This window comes from Pezoporus flaviventris, unplaced genomic scaffold (assembly GCF_033815535.1).
Source record: "Pezoporus flaviventris isolate CSIRO_AGI_PZ_B2104156 unplaced genomic scaffold, CSIRO_AGI_Pfla_v1 ptg000036l, whole genome shotgun sequence".
In the NCBI taxonomy this organism is placed as follows: domain Eukaryota; kingdom Metazoa; phylum Chordata; class Aves; order Psittaciformes; family Psittacidae; genus Pezoporus; species Pezoporus flaviventris.
The window spans coordinates 33,945,466-33,963,659 of record NW_026892584.1 but is presented as its reverse complement, the minus strand read 5'-3'; the positions used below and the strand labels follow the sequence as shown (position 1 = coordinate 33,963,659).

General features: G+C 40.9%; 1 protein-coding gene across 1 annotated transcript in view; it reads left to right on the top strand.

The window, feature by feature from the left end:
- Positions 1–9,774, top strand: part of FBLN5 (fibulin 5) — a 44,570-nt gene extending 34,796 nt beyond the window's left edge. The window contains exons 7-11 of the mRNA XM_061463836.1: positions 820–939; positions 3,730–3,852; positions 4,390–4,516; positions 6,990–7,185; positions 8,903–9,774. Coding sequence (XP_061319820.1) covers positions 820–939; positions 3,730–3,852; positions 4,390–4,516; positions 6,990–7,185; positions 8,903–9,064 — 728 coding nt within the window. The 3' untranslated portion in view covers positions 9,065–9,774. The remainder of the gene's footprint in view (positions 1–819; positions 940–3,729; positions 3,853–4,389; positions 4,517–6,989; positions 7,186–8,902) is intronic.
- The last annotated feature ends 8,420 nt before the right edge of the window (positions 9,775–18,194 follow it).

Sequence of the window (18,194 nt, the reverse complement as noted above, 5' to 3'; positions counted from 1 at the left end):
CCCTTTTGGTGAAGAAATTTTTCTTAATACGCAATCTAAATCTCCCCTGATGCAGCTTGAGGCTTTTACCTCTTGACCAATCACTCATTACTTGGGAGAAGAGATTAACAATTTCCTTGCTCCATCCTCCTGTCAGGTAGTTGTAGAGTGGTAAGGCCCTCCCTGAGTCTTCTCTTCATCAGATTAAACAACCCCAGTTCTCTCAGCCACTCCTCATAAGCCATGTCCTCTAGGTCCTTCACCGGTTTCATTTCCCTTCTGTGGAAGTCAACACAACTTCTTTGTAAAGCCTGTCCCTAGCTAAGCAAGGAGCATCTTCCCACATGCTGTGGTAAATGGTCTCTGCTAATGATGAACTGCTAATGAGAAGCTGCTCATGTCCTAAAATAGGGAAAAAAAAAAAAAAAAAAGTTTTGTGTTAGTCCTAGGTTTCCTTGAGGATTGTTCCTTATTGCATTACCTTCCTCAGGAATATCCTGCTGCATTTTTTCTTAGGTCTGTTATGACAAATCAGTTCAATGGCTTTAAAATTGCAGGATAAAGGCAGAAGCATTTGTAATAAATATTTCATCCGCATCTTCCATTTTTTTTTTTATTGGATACATTCCCAAAATGCCTCATTTCCATGCATGTTGTTTTTCCAACATGCTATTTCCAGTCCTCAGCCTGAATCCTAATAAACAATGCTGACTTGGTTGTATTTTTTCAGAACAAATCATTCTGACTGTACCGCTAATCTCTTTGAAATTTTTACAGTAATGAGTTAAAAATAGAGTTTGGGGTGAAGTCAGTGATACATTGGGCATTGGTTTTCCGTAGATGTGAACGAATGTACAAGTGAAAACCCTTGCACTCAGACCTGCGTCAATACCTATGGCTCTTTTCTTTGCCGTTGTGAACCTGGCTATGAACTGGAAGCTGATGGAGTTAACTGCAGTGGTAACTATCTTTAGTTATTTATTGTTTTGGTTTCTTTAATTCTGTGAAGTTTTCTTTTTCCAGTGTACTGTTTTGTACATGTTTTTTACCTTGGTCCATGGTTAGCACCAGGACTGCTGCAACTCTTATGATCTTTCTAGTTAAAGCACACATCAAATAACCCAGAAAAGCACAACAGAGGAGGGCTGTAAAAGGTTTTAAAGAAATAAGCTACATATTAAAAAGCTCCAAGATAACAGCAAGGCATAAGAAAATGCTTTGTAATGCTGAACAGGAAAATTTATTAGAGCAAGTAAAGGGATAGTCTAAGAACATTCTTCCATGATTAAATGCTTTGTATAAACCACTTTTCCATTTGTCTGTTGTATTTCTCTTGCTCTTATGACTGCACACTTCTGCCTGAAAACTCCCTCAGAAGTCCTGTATTCCTCTGGCTACGCTTCAGAAACAACGTATGTTTTCTCAGTACAGCTATTGCTAATCTGTTCATCACATAGCAGAAGAAACTGTGCTCATGTCACTGTACTTTTTCTTCCTTGTTTTTGTATTGCTTTATTTTAATTGAAGGCAAAACTTATTTCTTAGCTTAATGTTCCCACAGCCTGATAAAATTAGAGAATTCAGCCAATATTTCTTTGGAAGGAAAAGCACACTGGAAAATACTTGGGTTTTTAATTTACAGTAAACAGATGTAACATGCCATTTCTGAGAGAGAAGGACATGTAATATGCAGTATGTGTGTAGATTAGTGTTTCTAAAGTGTTTTTTCCCTGCAAGCATCCTTATTATAAGGGAAAGAACCAGGAGTTAAATCTCTACAGGGTCTTCTAAATTTAGCATTTAGAGCTGCAACACCCAACTTGAGTTTTCTGCTTTCTAATTGAGTATCTCCTTCTAAGTTAGACTCCTGCATCATTTTATGTGCTCCTGAGCTAGCCGGGGACCTGAATGAGTGAAGATGAATGCAATGGAACATGAACACTGCCAGTGCAAAATGCTGACAGAAGAGGTGGTGCTTGAGTCTCATTCATGTCTGAGAGTTAAGATAGCAAAAGGGACTTTCCACCACCCAGATTTAGAGCAGAAAACATCTGCTTGACCATTTTGTGCAAGAAAATGCTCGTCAAAGCAGGTCAAATTTTTCTGGATGAGCTTCTTTCACTTCACAAGCAATCACTAGACATGGCTGGTGCTCACAAAGGGAATGGCTTAGGAGGCATAGGAGGACACTCCTATGAGGCATCTTGGATCCAGATGTACTTCAACAGCTGCTGGATTACTCCACAGCAGCTAGGTTAGCTTGAAGGTGGGAGGTAGCCCTGCCCCAGTTGAAGGGGAGAGGCAGAGATTTCAAGCTGGCTGTCACAACACTGGCAGTATTTTCTAGTCACAGGGGTCTTGCACGTGCATTAGATGTGCTCTGAAATGCCTACCATCTTGTCCTCTGCAGGGAGTCAGCAGAATGCCAAAAGTGTTTAGGGACAGTAAAGGTGTGTCTGCCCTGTGTGGGCTCGGTGGCAGAGATGTAGGACTCTTGGGGCTTTAAGTCCCTCCAGCACCTCCAGCTGAGCCCAGGTTATATGAATTTGATGTGCTGGAGGTGTGGGCTTGGACACCTGGAGGGGGTGGGTGGTATCTCCATCCCTTTATGGGGTCAGCCCTCACTCCATGTTTTGTTAGTAAGGTGGGTTTTTATCAGCAAGCTCACTGGGCCAAGTCACACAATAACAGGACTATGTAGGTATAGAATTCCTTTCATCTGTCTTTTGATAATGTGGCTACAGCCATAAAGCCGCTTTAACATATTTGTACTTCAAATACTTTCCAATCCATCTGCACAAAACACTGAAAGGGGATAAATGGACTGAACCCAATTTAGAAGAAAGGGAAATTCAGTCTGAAGAGTAAAAGTGATTTGCCTGGGAGAGTCAACATGTTAGAGCTGGGAATAAGAACTTGGGAGTTCCTGGCTGGGGCTTTGGCCTTTGTTTCTTTCTTCCCCTGAACAGAGAAATAAGGAAATGATTAACTGCAGCCTCCCTCAGTCTAGTGCCTTTGCATGTGTTTTCCCTTCAGTCAGCCATGTGCAGCTCTGAAGTTCCTATTTCTCACTTAAGCACAGCTCCGCAGACTAAAATGACTGCTCAATTAATGAGTGCAAGGGGAAAAGAGCACAATTGCTGCTTTCAATCAAAGATTTGACAGACTGCTTAGCTTCCTGGGTATCTGGGAGATGGCTGAGCCTTCCAGTAGGTCTGGCCCAAGCAGGGATGAGCTCTGTAGTCTTGCTGGAATGCCTTGGAAGTAACTGGCTAGAGGCTAAGAAATATAGAACAGCCGGGGCTGGCTGCAGGACTTCTGCTGGGACCCATGTGGCCCTGGGAAAGGGAAGTTTGCTGTCCAGAAAAAAAGAGGGGGAAAGAAAGCAAAGAAAACCATTGCCAAGTCTCTCCTTTCAAATTACAGTTGCAGCTTTGTTGTTGGAGTGGCTCTATCTCTGACGTAAAACATAACTGAAAACCTGGCCAACTGCTGACAGGTATTCGAAAACAAAAATAAATAAATAAAATGCATTGTGTTCAGCAGCAGTTTTGATTTCCTGAGGAAAAAAGTGTTTAACCATGAACTTGTTGTATAGCGTTTTGCTAGGTTGCTCCAAAGCTGTAGGGAGTTGGAGGCTGCCAACCTCCAGCTGAGGTGATGGGCAACTAGTCTGGATGGCCACCTGCCTGTGGGACTGCTCCTTTGACTATAAAGCCAAAGACAGTAAATTTTGTTTTACCACTGCAGACATGGACGAATGCAGCTTCTCAGAGTTCCTCTGCCAGCACGAATGTGTGAATGGGCCTGGTTCTTACTACTGTATCTGTCCTTCGGGCTATAACTTGCTTGATGATAACAGAAGTTGCCAAGGTAAGAACATTCCTGCACTGATTAAAACCTAAGGGGATCAGAAAATAGTTCTGTGTCTGGAAAGGTTTTCAAGACTTGAGATGCTTTGTCTTGGCACTGCGCAGTGAAATACTCGTAGGGGCCAATTGTGTAATTCTGGTAAGAATGTCATCACGTGAATAGTCCCACTGAGGTGAATTGGTTTGTTGGTGTAAGACTTCACTGACTAGGAAACAGCTACATGGGAAAGCCCTCAGATGCATTCCTCTCTGCTGCACGTCTCTCTTTAGTTTTCCCATTCTCTAAGGTCAGAGACCTTGAGCAGCCAATTTCTTTCCTATTTTTGCAGTGGTCAGCATATGGGAGCACTCCAACAGCAGAAATGAATGGAGTAAAAACTGATCTTAAAACAGGGGCCAGTTAACAAAAGGCCACTTCTCATGGTGCAAGAGTGTTACGAATCTTGGGGCAACCCCTTAAGATGGAAACCGGCTTGTAAGATTGGTGTCTTGCGTGTATTTTGCTGATTTATCCTTCCTCTTGTTTCTGGTGTTTTAGATATCAATGAATGTGAAACCAGAAATTTCACCTGCACTCCGCAGCAAACATGTTTCAATATCCCAGGAGAATACAAATGTTTAGACCCAGTACGATGTGAGGATCCTTATATCCAGATTAATGAGAAGTGAGTAACTTACCCACAGCCGCAAAAGCAAATTCTCTCTGTATGAAATATATCTAGAGTGAACCAAACAGGCTACATTTTCATAACACAGCCATGAAATGGGTCTAGAAACCTATGTGTACATGCTGTTGCTGCATTTACCATTGGTAAGCTTTGTAAATATAAGAAATTGCAGTTCTTTACCAGATCACCAGGTAGGATATGATATGATATGATACTCAGATGTGTGGGAAGTTAGACTGGAATAATACTTATCAGGGAGTAGAGAAAACAACAAGGTTTGTAATGTAATAAGACATTTACTTATATTACTGACTTCATATATGCTCAAATTCAGCCTGTTTATTAGTATGAATATTTCCTGTAAATACGAACTAGCTTATGTCTGGGAAGTAATTTAAAACATTAGATGACAGTTATAGCAGAATACAGTTAGTTTCCTAGTGCTTAAAGGTTAGAGATGCTAAAAAGTTCAGACTGATTTGCCTTGTGCAGAAATCTAGTATGTCAGGGTAGGCTGTTAGCACTGTTACTGTCTAAATTTGGAATTATTTGAGCAAGCAAAAAATAAACCCCACATTTCCAAAAATTGCCTGTTTCTTTTACATTTTTGTAGATGTTTTTCTGGGGCTCAAAATATTTCAGCTCCATACAGATGTTTGTATATTGCAGCCCATAGTATTTTGCCCATAGTATTTCACCCACAGTGTTTGAGGGTTGGAACTAGATGATCTTAAGGTCCTTTCCAACCCTAACTATTCTATGATTCTATGATCTGAACTGGATTTTTAAAAATCTGAAATCTCTGTATATAGGTTGCCAGGTTGGACGGAGCCTTAAGTAACCTGGTCTAGTGGAAGATGTTCCTGCCTGTGGCAGGGGGGGTTGGAATTAGGTGATCTTTAAGGTCCCTTCCAACTAAAAAACATTCTATATGCTGCAGTCTTATGACCTAAACTCCCCAGAGCCCAACTATAGAGTCCTCACAGATCAGCTTGCATTAGAACTCTTGATCTCTGAGCTTTGTATTTCATGGCCTTGGCTGGTGCCTAGATGTGACAGCGTTTAATTTGTGGCATCTGTCTAGAAGTGGTCAGTATAAAAGCCATGTGAATTCCTTGCATCTGTGTTTTCTGTGGAAGGAATTGGGTGTTTGTAATGCCAGGAGCCTTTTTATGGTGATCATGCCAGATGAACTGTCTTAAACTGGTGTCAGTAGTGGAAGTAATAGAAAAAATAAGCAAAAAGACACAACTCTCTTCCAGTAAATTCCCCAGCATGGCCTTTATAACGTGACATCCTGCCTCACAACTTTACTAGAGTTTTCTGAAGAAATCAGCAGCATGTGGCTAGGGCACATGGGCTGATACAGTCTCCTTGGTTTCAGAGCACCTCACATAATGTTACGGAGATTAAGCAGCAATAAAGAAGTGAGAAGTCCCTGGCAAAAAGAATAAGAGGTTAAAAGAGAAAAAGTAAATAAAGTATTAGGTTGTCAACTTTCACGGTGAAGTTCTGCAGGAGTTTGAGCTGGACCTACTTTGCTAAACATTTGTAAGCAAGGATAAATCATAAGATGGGCAAAGTCTGCAGGACTACCTGAGGACAGTAGAGAAAAGTGGTGGTCAAAAAAGAAGTGCAGAAGGAGCCTTAATGACTGTGCAATAACAGTAGCAGATGAAATTCAGTGTAAATGAATGCAACCCCAAATTAAATAAAAGGTGCTGATCATAATCTACCCAAACTGAGATTTGAGGGTTGTCATAGATATTTCTATGATCTGCAATACTTACCTAATGATCTGAAAGGCAATCTTAATTTGAGCTGTTAATAGGTAGATAATGTCCTTAGAGCACACGCCATTGTGTACCCACATCTTCAAGACTTGTGCAGTTCCTTCTCTTCCTCTCAAAAGAAATATAACTGGACAAAAGTTCATGAAGAGCAGTGAGGATGATCAGAAGTATGAAATAGCTTCCTTGTTAAGACTCTACAGCCACGAGCAGGGTCAAATATGAAACCCTAAGTTGCGTGAGGAGAATGAGCAGGGGTTGCCTGGCTGCCCTCCTTTCAATAGAAAAGCTTTAAGCATCAAAGCCAGCAAGGGGCAGTGCAGAGAGGTGAAGGGGGGCTGTGGAGCTCCTGGCTGTATATGGCAAACATTCATGTGGATGTAAGGGGAAGCTGGACAAGCTGATGAATAAGAAAGCGAATGTTGTTTCTAAGGAGACAAAGGATGCCAAGATATTTCGGCCTAGAAGACAAGAAAGACAAGGCAGGGATATAGGTGGGTCGGAATAGCAACTCAGAGAATACAAAAAAGTGAGAAAATGCATTACAAGTTTCACTGGTTCTTTTTTTTCTGGTCAACAATATGATTTGTTTATTTATTTAAGCAGCTGTATTTGCATTAAAGAAACAAATATTACAGCAGTTTGTAACTTCTGATGACAATCCTATCTCTAACAATTAGCCGCTGCATGTGTCCAGCTGAAAACACCGGTTGCAGAGATCAGCCATTCACCATCTTGTACAGAGTGATGGACATGGTGTCCGGGCGGTCTGTGCCTTCTGACATTTTTCAGATGCAAGCAACAACTCGCTACCCTGGAGCCTATTACATATTCCAAATCAAATCAGGGAATGAGGGCAGGGAATTCTACATGCGGGTAAGTCTGGTGCTCACTGAGAGAAAACACTGAGTTAACTGAATATCCTCATAGCAGAACATACTTTTAATGAATATCATTTAAAGACTGAGTATGAAACATTTTCACATGTGGACACGCAAAGAGTGAGTTGATCTGCAGACGCTGCTGGCTCTTTCAGGAATGTAACTGACTCAAAGCAAACATATTTTTTAATGAGACATTAGTTTCAGGAAAATCCAGGGCTTTACCCATGTCTAAGAATAGCTCAGGGCTCCCATGCTCAAGAGAAACTATGTGCCAAACCTTTTATATTTGATGGACAATCAGTAACTGTCACTGAGTCAACGTTTCTTGTTTGCTGTATTAAACTCTTCATTGGAAATTGGGAAAAAATAAAAATCACAAAGTAAAAAAAACAACCAAACAAAAAAACCCAACCAAACAAAAAACCCCCACCAAACCTCAGCCTTTATCTCAGTAATTGATTTTCTGTGTTCTTTTCTTTCATTTGTTATGTATTTTTTTTTCACAGAGAATACAGATTTTGTGTATTTACGGTTAGAGGAATACATAACTACTTTTTTCTTTAATCTGAATTTTCCTCAGAAGACATTTCTGTTCTCCAGTCATGTTTACTGCACCTCTGATATGTAGGGACAATGGGAAGCATCTGCACAGAATGAGGCAGAGGCACCAGGGATGGTGACATTCAAAAGGTTGATTTTTAACCCTAGGCAAAACCTGCCTTTGATATTCACATTAAGTAATATTCAGCAGCTATTGATAGTTCTCGTTGCCCACAGAAACCAACAGTGTGATAGATTCCAATTTCTCACAAAAGCCTCAGATTCTCACTGTAAAAAAAGGAAAATGTTTCAAAATACTGGAATGACAAGTGGTCCCAGAATGATCATTTACATCTCACAAGAGCTTTCCTGTTGCAAAGCCATTACTGATGCCACCAACCTTTCCCATTCATCTGGGTTGACCCACCAGATACTAAGGCTCCAGCCATCAGTATCAGTGCTCAAGTTGCTTGTTTTCTTTTCTTCATTTATCACACCACCGTTTATTTGTCACCTAAGCCACTCCGTTGGCACAAGCTACCCCTTCCCTGGCAGCGGCTTCATTCTCCACTCAGGTCGTAGCCGGCAGGTGGTGCCCAGTCGTTGCTTCGTTGCTTTGGGAAAAGGGAAAGGCGGGGCAAGGGCAAAAACCCGGACCCTGCGCCCGGCGGCTGAGGCACAAGGGGCCGTCCAGCTCCCCACAGCTTTGTTGGGCTTCTCTGATCAGAGATAACACAAACTGCTCAGTTTAGTGATAAAACAGGTAACTCTTTATGTACATAAGTTTTTGCCAGAAAAATAAAAAAATAATGCACTTGATCTTAACATCAGAAGCTCTGATTCTTAAATGTCCATAATCCACTGTTCTGGCCAAATATTTCAAAGGTCTGCTTCCACTTACTACAGACAGATTTTTCTGAACTGCTTTCACATACTTAAAGCTCTCTTCAGAGGGTAAGGTTTTGTGATGTTAATATATGCAATTATATAACAAACCCTGATCCTGTTCACATAGGAATATCTGTTCTTTGAGATCTGTTAACATAATCCCTTCTTGGTGTTCACTGCTTCAAAATAATAATGTTCTTTACACCAAACAAAATAATATCTTCCCAAATAATAGGCAAATAATAGGCAATCTTACCTGCTTTCTCTTGTTTTGTGCACAGCAAACAGGACCAATCAGTGCTACTCTGGTGATGACTCGCCCTGTGAAGGGCCCCCGTACTGTTGAGTTGGACTTGGAAATGATCACTGTTAACACTGTCATCAACTTCAGAGGAAGCTCTGTCATCCGGCTGAGGATATACGTATCACAATACTCCTTCTAAACCCTGAGTTTATGCTCTGAAAACATTAAAATAAGAGACAGTTCTTCCCCTGCAGAACTCTCCTCAGAAGCCAGTACGTATAGCAGCTCCAAAACAAATCAGTACTTCTACAGACCCATGACCTATGCCTGTCTGAGGAGTGAGGCCTCTTCCTGCACAGCCCCTACCAGGCTGTAGACATCTGAAGATGTATTGTCAGCAGATCCCATATGATTCTCTATGTGGTCATACATTTTAAGGAGTCTTCTTTCCATTGTAAACACTTCTAGGGTATGAGTCTTATATTTCAAAGATTGTGAACCTTTGTAGCTGCAAGGCTGCTTGGCAAAAAGCACCAAAGAAACTGAGGAAAAAGCTGGCTTTTGCAATCTTGCTGTTTATTCTTCTTATTATTATAAATGGAAAGCAGACAAAAAAGCACAAAAAAGAAACAAAAAGTCACTTAATGAAACAAGGGATCTCAGAAGTGCTAACTTACATTCCCAATTATCGCTGGAATTATCAGTCAGGCACTTTGTCTCAATTCACCCTGCATTTGTCTTAGTTTCTCCTGTTTTTTCTTTGATTCCATTTTATAGTTAAAACTCATTGTAAATTCATTCCAAAATACATGTTTTACTATGTAATCTTCTATTTTCTAGCAAGGTGTCACATGTTTGGGTTCCTTCCTGTATTAAATCTTTCCATATATAACAGAGTTCATAGAAATCACTGGATGGCATGTTTTATAATATTAAGGATGCTATGCTTATTTTCACCCAGGCTTTTTAATGTAGGCCTTCACTGCCAGAACAGTGTCCAGGATCTTTAGAGCAGATAAACCCCAGAACTTTATTTTCCTGTTTTCCTGAGTTTGGTAGTTGCAGACAGTTTGTAATGGTTATAAGGCAGCAATACTAACTTTGTAGTTGAGGTTACAACTAATCTCCTGTTCAAAGACCACTCAGGTCAGGCGGTCCAAATTCCTTCAGAAAAAATTGTTATGTTCATGTGCAGTTTCCCTCCTGCATTCCTAACACTGGGGAGAATAAACTGAAAAGGACTTGGACCAGTCTTACCGTTCATGCCTCTGCCACAAAGCAGACCCCAGTGTATACAAGTACCCAGACCTCGAATGAAGGGGTCCCGCAGTTTCCGCAGGCAATGTCTTCTCAGGTATAACTGCTGTAACCAATAGAAAGTTTCTCCTAAAGTCTAATCTGAATCTCTGCTATTGTAACTTAAATCCATTGCTTTTTAGCCTACTTCCAGTAGAAACAGAGAACAGTTTATCTTCCCCTTTGCCATAGTCTTTAACGTGTCTAAAGGCTGTTGTCATGTCTCCCCTCAGACTGTTCCTCTCTAGTCTAAACAAAACCAATTCTTTTGGTCTTTCCTCATACATCACATTTTCTGGACCTTTGATCATTCATGTTGCTCTCATCTGGATTCTCTCCAGTTGGTTCACATCTTTCTTGAAGTGCAGTGCCCAAAACTGTGAAAAATATTCCAGCTGAGGCCTCACAGTGCTAAGCTAAATCTATATATATGTTCAGGAGTTTGAAAAAAAACTAAATAAAAATTGTATAGTTTGGAGATACAATGCTCATCTTGTTGAAGCCACTGGCAGTTTGGTCTTTTATTTTAGTAGGGATGAGGGTTCATATGCCTGGTTCTTACATTTCTCTGAAACAAGCTCTTCTGCTTTTCCCCTTGCTACTTTACTTCTTGCCTTATTTGCCCTGTAGCATTGCCATGGCAAGAAAGAACCTTTGCATTGTCTTTTGGGGAGCTGGAATTGCATAATGCTACTTGGTAAAAGAAGTTTATGAAGATTACAATGCAAGCAGGCAGGAGCAGAGTGGAAGCATTATGTGAGGTCTTCGTTAAAGTGGACTATTAAATTGGAGAATACAGACTCAGAAAGTTGTCACAGCACAGACTGCATTACACAATCAGAAAACTAACTCTTACTCCTAATAAGCTTTGCGAGTTCGTCTGGAGCTGTTTTTCCCTAGCTTTATCAGAGACTCTTGCTCTTTTTACTTGTACTCAGTTTGAGGGGAGCCCTGATGCGATGACTGACAACAATGAAACATTGAGTTGAGTGTGTTTTAGCAGCTTCTATTTCTTCATGGTTTAGTTGTCTCCATGCTGCCACAATGTCCTGGGATCTTGTGGCTTACAGCTCTGTATGCAGGCTGTCCTTTATTGTAAAAACAAAAGGGCTGGAGACAGACTCCAAAGTTTAACAGGCAAACTGAGGGCAGGAAGCCAATGAGTTTTGTGAGTAGCCAACTTGGAGGAGATACATGTAGAGGAAATGTGGACAGAAATATCAGAAACAAGAATGTGTTTCTTGAGTGTATCATGGCTCATCATATACCACAGTCTTGGAGGGGAAAGTAGAGATGAGCAGAAAAGAGGAATGTTATTTTATAACCATGGGGCTAACCAAAAGTACTCATGTGTCCCAGATGATGGAAGTGAGACATGGGAAACAAGCAGGCTCTGGTGGCCCAGAGAGGAGGCAAGGGTCAGGCAGGGTCTCTTACATTAAAGATGTTGAACTCTTCACATGCTGAAAGTTTTCCCAGCACTTTAAAGGCCCATTTTCTCCCGTGTTAAGGTTTCTTCATGCTCAGTTGAGAAGTCCTCTTCTTCCTGCCATCACATCACCCCCTGGAGATGAAGCACACCCTGTTAGGCATCAGACAGTTTCTCACTTCTGGGCTGTTCTCCCATGGCCTCCACATACCAGCCTGATTTAACCCTAATTTAGAAACATCAAACCCCAGAGGAATTCCATAACAAAACACTTTGTTAAGAGAGTAAAGCTTGAACACTTGGTTTTAGCAGGGTCCAGCAAGTACTCATAAAACTTCACACTTTCTATATAAACATTCCGTGCCTTAAAAAAAAGTGAAAAGTCTGGAAACAAAGGAATTCAGCCACTTCTCAAATGCCATAACATCTTTCATCACTCACTATCACTCCAGCCAACTTTAACTTTGCCAAAATATATGCCAATCTCAAAATAATAAATTACTAGCAGTTTATAATATCTAAACTCTCCATTTCCTAGTCCGGGGTCTGTTTCCAATAGATCATCGCAGACTTGTATAGTACAGCAATTCTCGCCAAATTAAAAAAAAAGGAAAAGAAAATAGGGATATGCATGTCAGGTTTATACAGCTTGAAAGCTAAAAATGCGAACTTGCAACTCCTGTATACATTTATGTCCTCCTTTGAGGCCAGGCCTCCATAAAAGTAGACAGAATTCCAGGTCCAGAAAATGATTATTTATTCTAACCTATTGCAGAGGATTTTCTGACACAAAGGGTTTTAACATATAGTTAATAGACAATATTCTGGCTGGCACAAGATGAGGGCATTGACCCCTGTCTGGATACATGTGGCTTCCCTCCAGCTCTGATCTTACACGCTCCTCACTTGGCGTGGCAGAGCCATGCCCTGGCTGAGCTGAGATTGGACAGCTCTGTGCCTCTCCTCCCTGTTGGCTGTCATGTCTGTTTAAACGAAGGTCCTCAGAAGAAAGACTGGCTCTCACTGTGTGTTTGTGCAGCACCTATTGCCAATGCAATAATTGGAATAAAAGTAAACAAAAGCAGAAATGACAGTCATTCGGTCATTTTGATACGGATCACAGTGAGGAAAGGATAATCTATTCTGATAAATGAACCAAGTGATTCATGCTAGTCAGGTTAGGTGCCAGACGGAGAATAATGGCAAGAGATGAATGATCCAGTGCTGTAGAGCCTGAATGGGTCCTATTATCTGGTCTATTTGACTTCCAGATATTTTTAGGGGGTTAAGATGTTTTGACACAGACAAAAAAATATTGTTTCACCTGGGAGTTTGCTGGATCCCACGGGATAGCTTGTCAACTTGTGCTTCTCTGACAACAACTTTGTTGAGAATATTGAAGCTTCTTTGAGTAGCTGATCACCTACCATCACCAAATGTAGTCGTCATTCAAGTTCTCCAATTTGGCTTAATCACAGAATATGCTACTGAATATCTTCCATAGCGTGTAGATGTATTAGATCCAATTAAAATGTCATAGAATAAAGATGTTAAAATAAATCATAAATAAATAACAGTATGTTCAAACCTGACAGGCACTATTGTTAAAATAAATCTCTATCCTGGATGGACAAACCCCTCACCCTTTGCATGACTCTGCTGCTCTTTAACAGAAAGATCAGAAGTATCCTTAGGGTCTTCCCTATGTGTGTGTAAACAACTGTTCATGTATGTGTATGCAAGGAGAATTTACATAGCTAAAACTAGTTGTGGTAGTGTGGTTCTGCATTTGGAAGTCAGAGTTGTAAGATAACACACAACAAGCAAATTCTATTTCCTCATCTGATATGAGTGCAGGTGTCACATTTTGTTGTTTTAAGTCTTTGAACCAATTCTGAATAGCTCAACCCCAAAGCAGGTGCTAGTCATGAAGACTGAGGCTGACGGGTCAGTGCCATAGGATCCAGAGGTATTTGTGTGGGGATGCCTCTGATTCTGCAGAGGATTTCCTTACCTGTTCTCAGCGCAGAGTGCATCTGATGTTTATAAGCGTGCGTAACAGAAGTGAAAACCTCACCTACTCCAGCTCTTCAGACTTCTGAGATCCCTCTAGTGGCTTCCATTGGCCAAACTGACTCCCCTGTGTAACTACTCTGATGTTAATGAATTCACAAGAGGGAGAGTTTTGGTGCAAGGCAGATACACTTTTACACCAGCAAGTGAATAATGATGCAGTAATCTTTATGTAAGAATTGAGGAATGTAGTTCTGTAGCAAGGGATCTTCAGGAAACACTTCAGCAAACAAAAGTTCCTGAAATGTCCAATCTCTTTCAATTCCTTCCTGTATCCCAGAAGTGACTCATTCTCCCTTTTGAGTTTGTCCCAAACAAGTGATCTCATTATGATCATGTACTGCAAGCACACGCTGAGTGAGCTTCACTTCTCTGGCACTATAATAATTTTTTTGGAGACCTTGTCACACTTTTTGGAGATCAGCTGGAGGCTATGTGCCTCTTCTAAGCTCTGACTGACCTCAGCTGCTTTTCTTATAGCCAGAGCAGGTCCATTATTTCCCTGCCAGGTTCCTCTGCACCCACCATCTGTACAACAAGCTCTTCAGATGTTTCACTGGAAACAAAGGTGCTTCTTTTGACCCACCTGCTGCTTTTGAAGCCCCCTCCCCCTGCAATGATGGTAGGCACCCTCACAGCAAAATATTAGGGCTGAAGGGATTGCCCAGCCTGCTGGCAGGGTTTGACTTCATGAAGAGGATTAAAAATGAACATAACCCCCCAAATTTGAAGGTGATAATGCTCTTGTAGTTCCTGATGAATCACTTTTCTCCTGAAATTGCATCTGTATCATGCTGGCTTGATAGTATCAAGGCTTTTTAAGAAGCCTGATATGATCAAGCTTATGCAATACACCCTTGGGCTCTGGACACCTTGGATGAGGTTTTCCCACTTTACAGAGTATTTGGCCCAATCAAAAAGTGAAATGTCACCACTATGCTGAACTCAGTGATTGCTTACCACCTTACATTGGGTCTGGATTTAGCCCAGTTTTTTTGAGGTCTTGAATCTCAGTGTCAATGGTGTAAACATAAGCAGATACATATCATTTTTACAGTAGAGCTGAAAGATTGTTTCCAGTAAATAAACAGTACTACAATTGCAGTATCTCTTTCTCTGTGGGCACTGTCATTGGGTACTTCATGATTTCCTGAGGCATCTTTGACGCTTCAAACTTTCCTCTGGTATTTCAAGCCATTCATTGATATGCTTCCATGAATGATTCCTCATCCCTGTTCTTCAAAGGCCAACCCAGGCTCTTGGCTCCATATATTGTTAAAATATCAAGCTATACCCAGGCCTTTGCAGAGTCATGGCCCATGCAATGTTCATAGAAATTGTTCCTCCCTATAACCTATAAGGGATTATGCCGACTTCCTTGAGATTCTGAAGTGTTCAAAGTAATGCATGTGCATGTGGCTTTCAGTACTGGGACCTAAGTCTGGAGATTGCTCATCAACAACTTGCTACAAATGTTCTGTGTTACATGTGTGAAATCATAGCTGCAAAGGTTACTTTTGACAAAAATCCTCAAAACATACAGCATTTCTTGGCTGCCTACACAAAATGCAAACACAATTTAGAAGTCCAGCAGCAGACTTCTCTTGTATTCATAAGAAATTGCTGGGTTTAAGAAACATTTTGGTCAGTAACCTCATTTTGTTGATTATGTAAAATCCAAACAAAGATTTGTTATTCAAATCAGTATCTCCAAGTGAGTCTGAATCTACTTCATCATTTAAAAATACTGCCACCTGATGCCATTCAGGTAGGGGAAGGGGACAGAAAAACTGCCCCCTTCCAAAACAACAGCAGTTACTCTACAGAGATCCCAAGGCTGCTGCAGGGATCAGAAACACCTCTCAGTCCAAGTCTGCACCCCATATCAGTGATGAAGGCACTAAACTCATAAAGACATGTGCTCAGCTGAAGGATAGATGTCTTCATTTACTTTTTAATGATGTCAAGTGAGTTTCACTTCATAATGTGTATAAAATCTGTCACTGTGTTTATACATTTATGAAAAATTCAAAATTACTGGACTGAGCTGTTGCCTACCACATGCATACTACCTGGAGCAAGATCTATCCTATCCCTCTGCCATTCCCCAGAGCTGTGCTCACTTAATTACCCAGTCTGATCTGGTGTGAGTCACAGCGGTCTAAGTGACAGCATTTGGTTCACACCACTGTGAAGTCATTCCCATAGATGAAAAAAAAAAGAATCATTGAGGCATAAAATTGCAGTTGAACCAGAAAGTTAATTAAAAAAGAGCTTGCTCATTAGTTAATATTCAGTGCTTTGGTTATGATGTCATTGATAGGGACAAAAATAATCAATTAGAAAACAAAAACATAAAAAATGATGTTATTTCCTTAGAAAGATAAGTACTCCTGTAGCCTGTAAGTAGCTCTGGAATGAAGATATCCCACACTGGATATGAAGATATCCCTTCCCTGGAAAAGGAAGAATTCACTCCTTGGCCTCCAGCATCCCTGTCTCCCATTGGCAAGATAAACACAGTTGATCCTTACCAGGATTTAGACACAATCGCTGGCTGATGGATGGGCCCGAGAAGGGGCAGAGGCAAGGGAAGTACAAACCAGTATAATGTAAAAGTTCTAAGGAACGTTCTCATTGTGCAGGATCTCTGAGACAAGTCTCTCTCTTGCTGTACAAAATGTTTTAGCTTTGCTGAGGCCTTTGAAAGACAGAAAAGTGCTAGGAGTCACTTCAATAGAAAAAAAGGAGGGCAGCATTCATGTGTTTGAATGCAGCATCAGCTTTCAATAAAATCGCACTGCCCTGGCCAGCCTGTCACCTAATGAGTTGCACTGAACACCAGAAGCCTGTAAGTACAATTTAAGGTACAGGACATACAGAACCACCTTATACCAACAGTTTCTTCTGCACCCGGTATAGGTGCAGGGCGAAGAACTTGCTGCCCAGCTCAACAGATGCTCCACAGAAATTCTGCTTTTGCTTAAGCAGTAATTTCCTGAAGTCTTACTTGCAGGCTGTACAGATTAATAAGCATGTTATATTTTGTATCTATCTTCATTCCTTTTGGAAGAGGAATACTGTAACTTAAAATGGATGGTTTCGATGTCCCTCGTCCTGCCCCCTTAACCAATAAGCATTACTTCATTTGTAGCAGAAAATGAGCTTTTAATTCTAGTATTGTTTTACAACTTGTGAACAATTTACATTGAATATGCCAGTAGGGACTATTTTAAAGCTTTTTTTTTTAAATAAAAAATACATTGCTAACAAAAATCATAATTGAATTCTAGTTTATTTTGATCGTTGCCTGGTTTAATGGTGATCATATAGGATCACTACAAGCATTCATGCCAGAATTATATAACCTCTTCGCAAAACAAGCTGAATGAGTATCAGTGATACTGGTACATCTATTGATCATGAACGCTAGTAACATACATAGAGTGGCAGAGAAAACTTAAAAGCAAAATACAGTGAATTCTCAGGAAGCTAATTTTCTTTGAAAGTTTTTGTTGTAAACTTGCCCATACTCGGAGGTGTGTGTGTGTATTTTACCTTCATTTCCTTCTGCATTTATACATGATAAGGCTCAAATTAACATTTTGTGTAATACTACTTTATCTGTACCCGGAGCTTGATGTATCTGAGGTATTTCTTTCCCCTGCAACTCACCAAAGGTTTGTAGCAGGTCGTTGCTTTTGACAGTGGGGATGGCTCCCTTGCCTCATTCCTCCAAGCACCAGCCATGCTTTGCCCAGTAGGAGCATGCTTTTGGAGTAGGATGTATGGGAGGGTTTATAAAGCTGCATGCTGCAGCCTTGGAAGCATTCCTGGAGGATCCTAGGAGATGAGCTCTCCTCGCAGCCTGATATGGTGCCACTCTCCTCTCCCAGTTGCCCTGGATCTTAGAGGTACAACATGGATCACTGAAGGCAGGGGTTTGTACATGGAACATGAGGCTATGGACAGAATTTGGCTTAGCTCTGCAAAATAAACTTGTCTACTTAACAAATAGTGTTAGTACAAAATAGACTGAACCGGTTTCCTTATGTATAAATCATTAACTAGCAGCTAGTTCTCACTCCCACCTGCACTACAAAGCTTGTGATTTTAGTACAACAAAGGCTTTTCCACCCGTACCATACTAAATGACCCATGCCTAATGGCATTTGGCTGTTGTTGGTTGGTTCTGTGGCTGAAGGTGGAAAGTTCTTTTTTCAGTGAATTGCAAGGGCAACCAAGCCTGGTGCTGGTTTGCTTTATGGGAAGTGAATGAACTTAAGTCACACTGTTGCGCTCTCACATTCCATCACTCAAATAACTCACTGCAGAAGTGAGGTAGGTAATACGCCATTCACTGGGCTTGTGATGATTTACAAGCCACTCAGAGAGCCGATAAAGATCTTTATAGCTGTTTCAGACTCAAAGGAACTGCTGCTGCTCATTTACAGTATCATGAGGACACGTCAGTTCCTTCCACTACACTGCAAATGCATTGCTCCTGAATCACACACTCCAGAAAAATGAC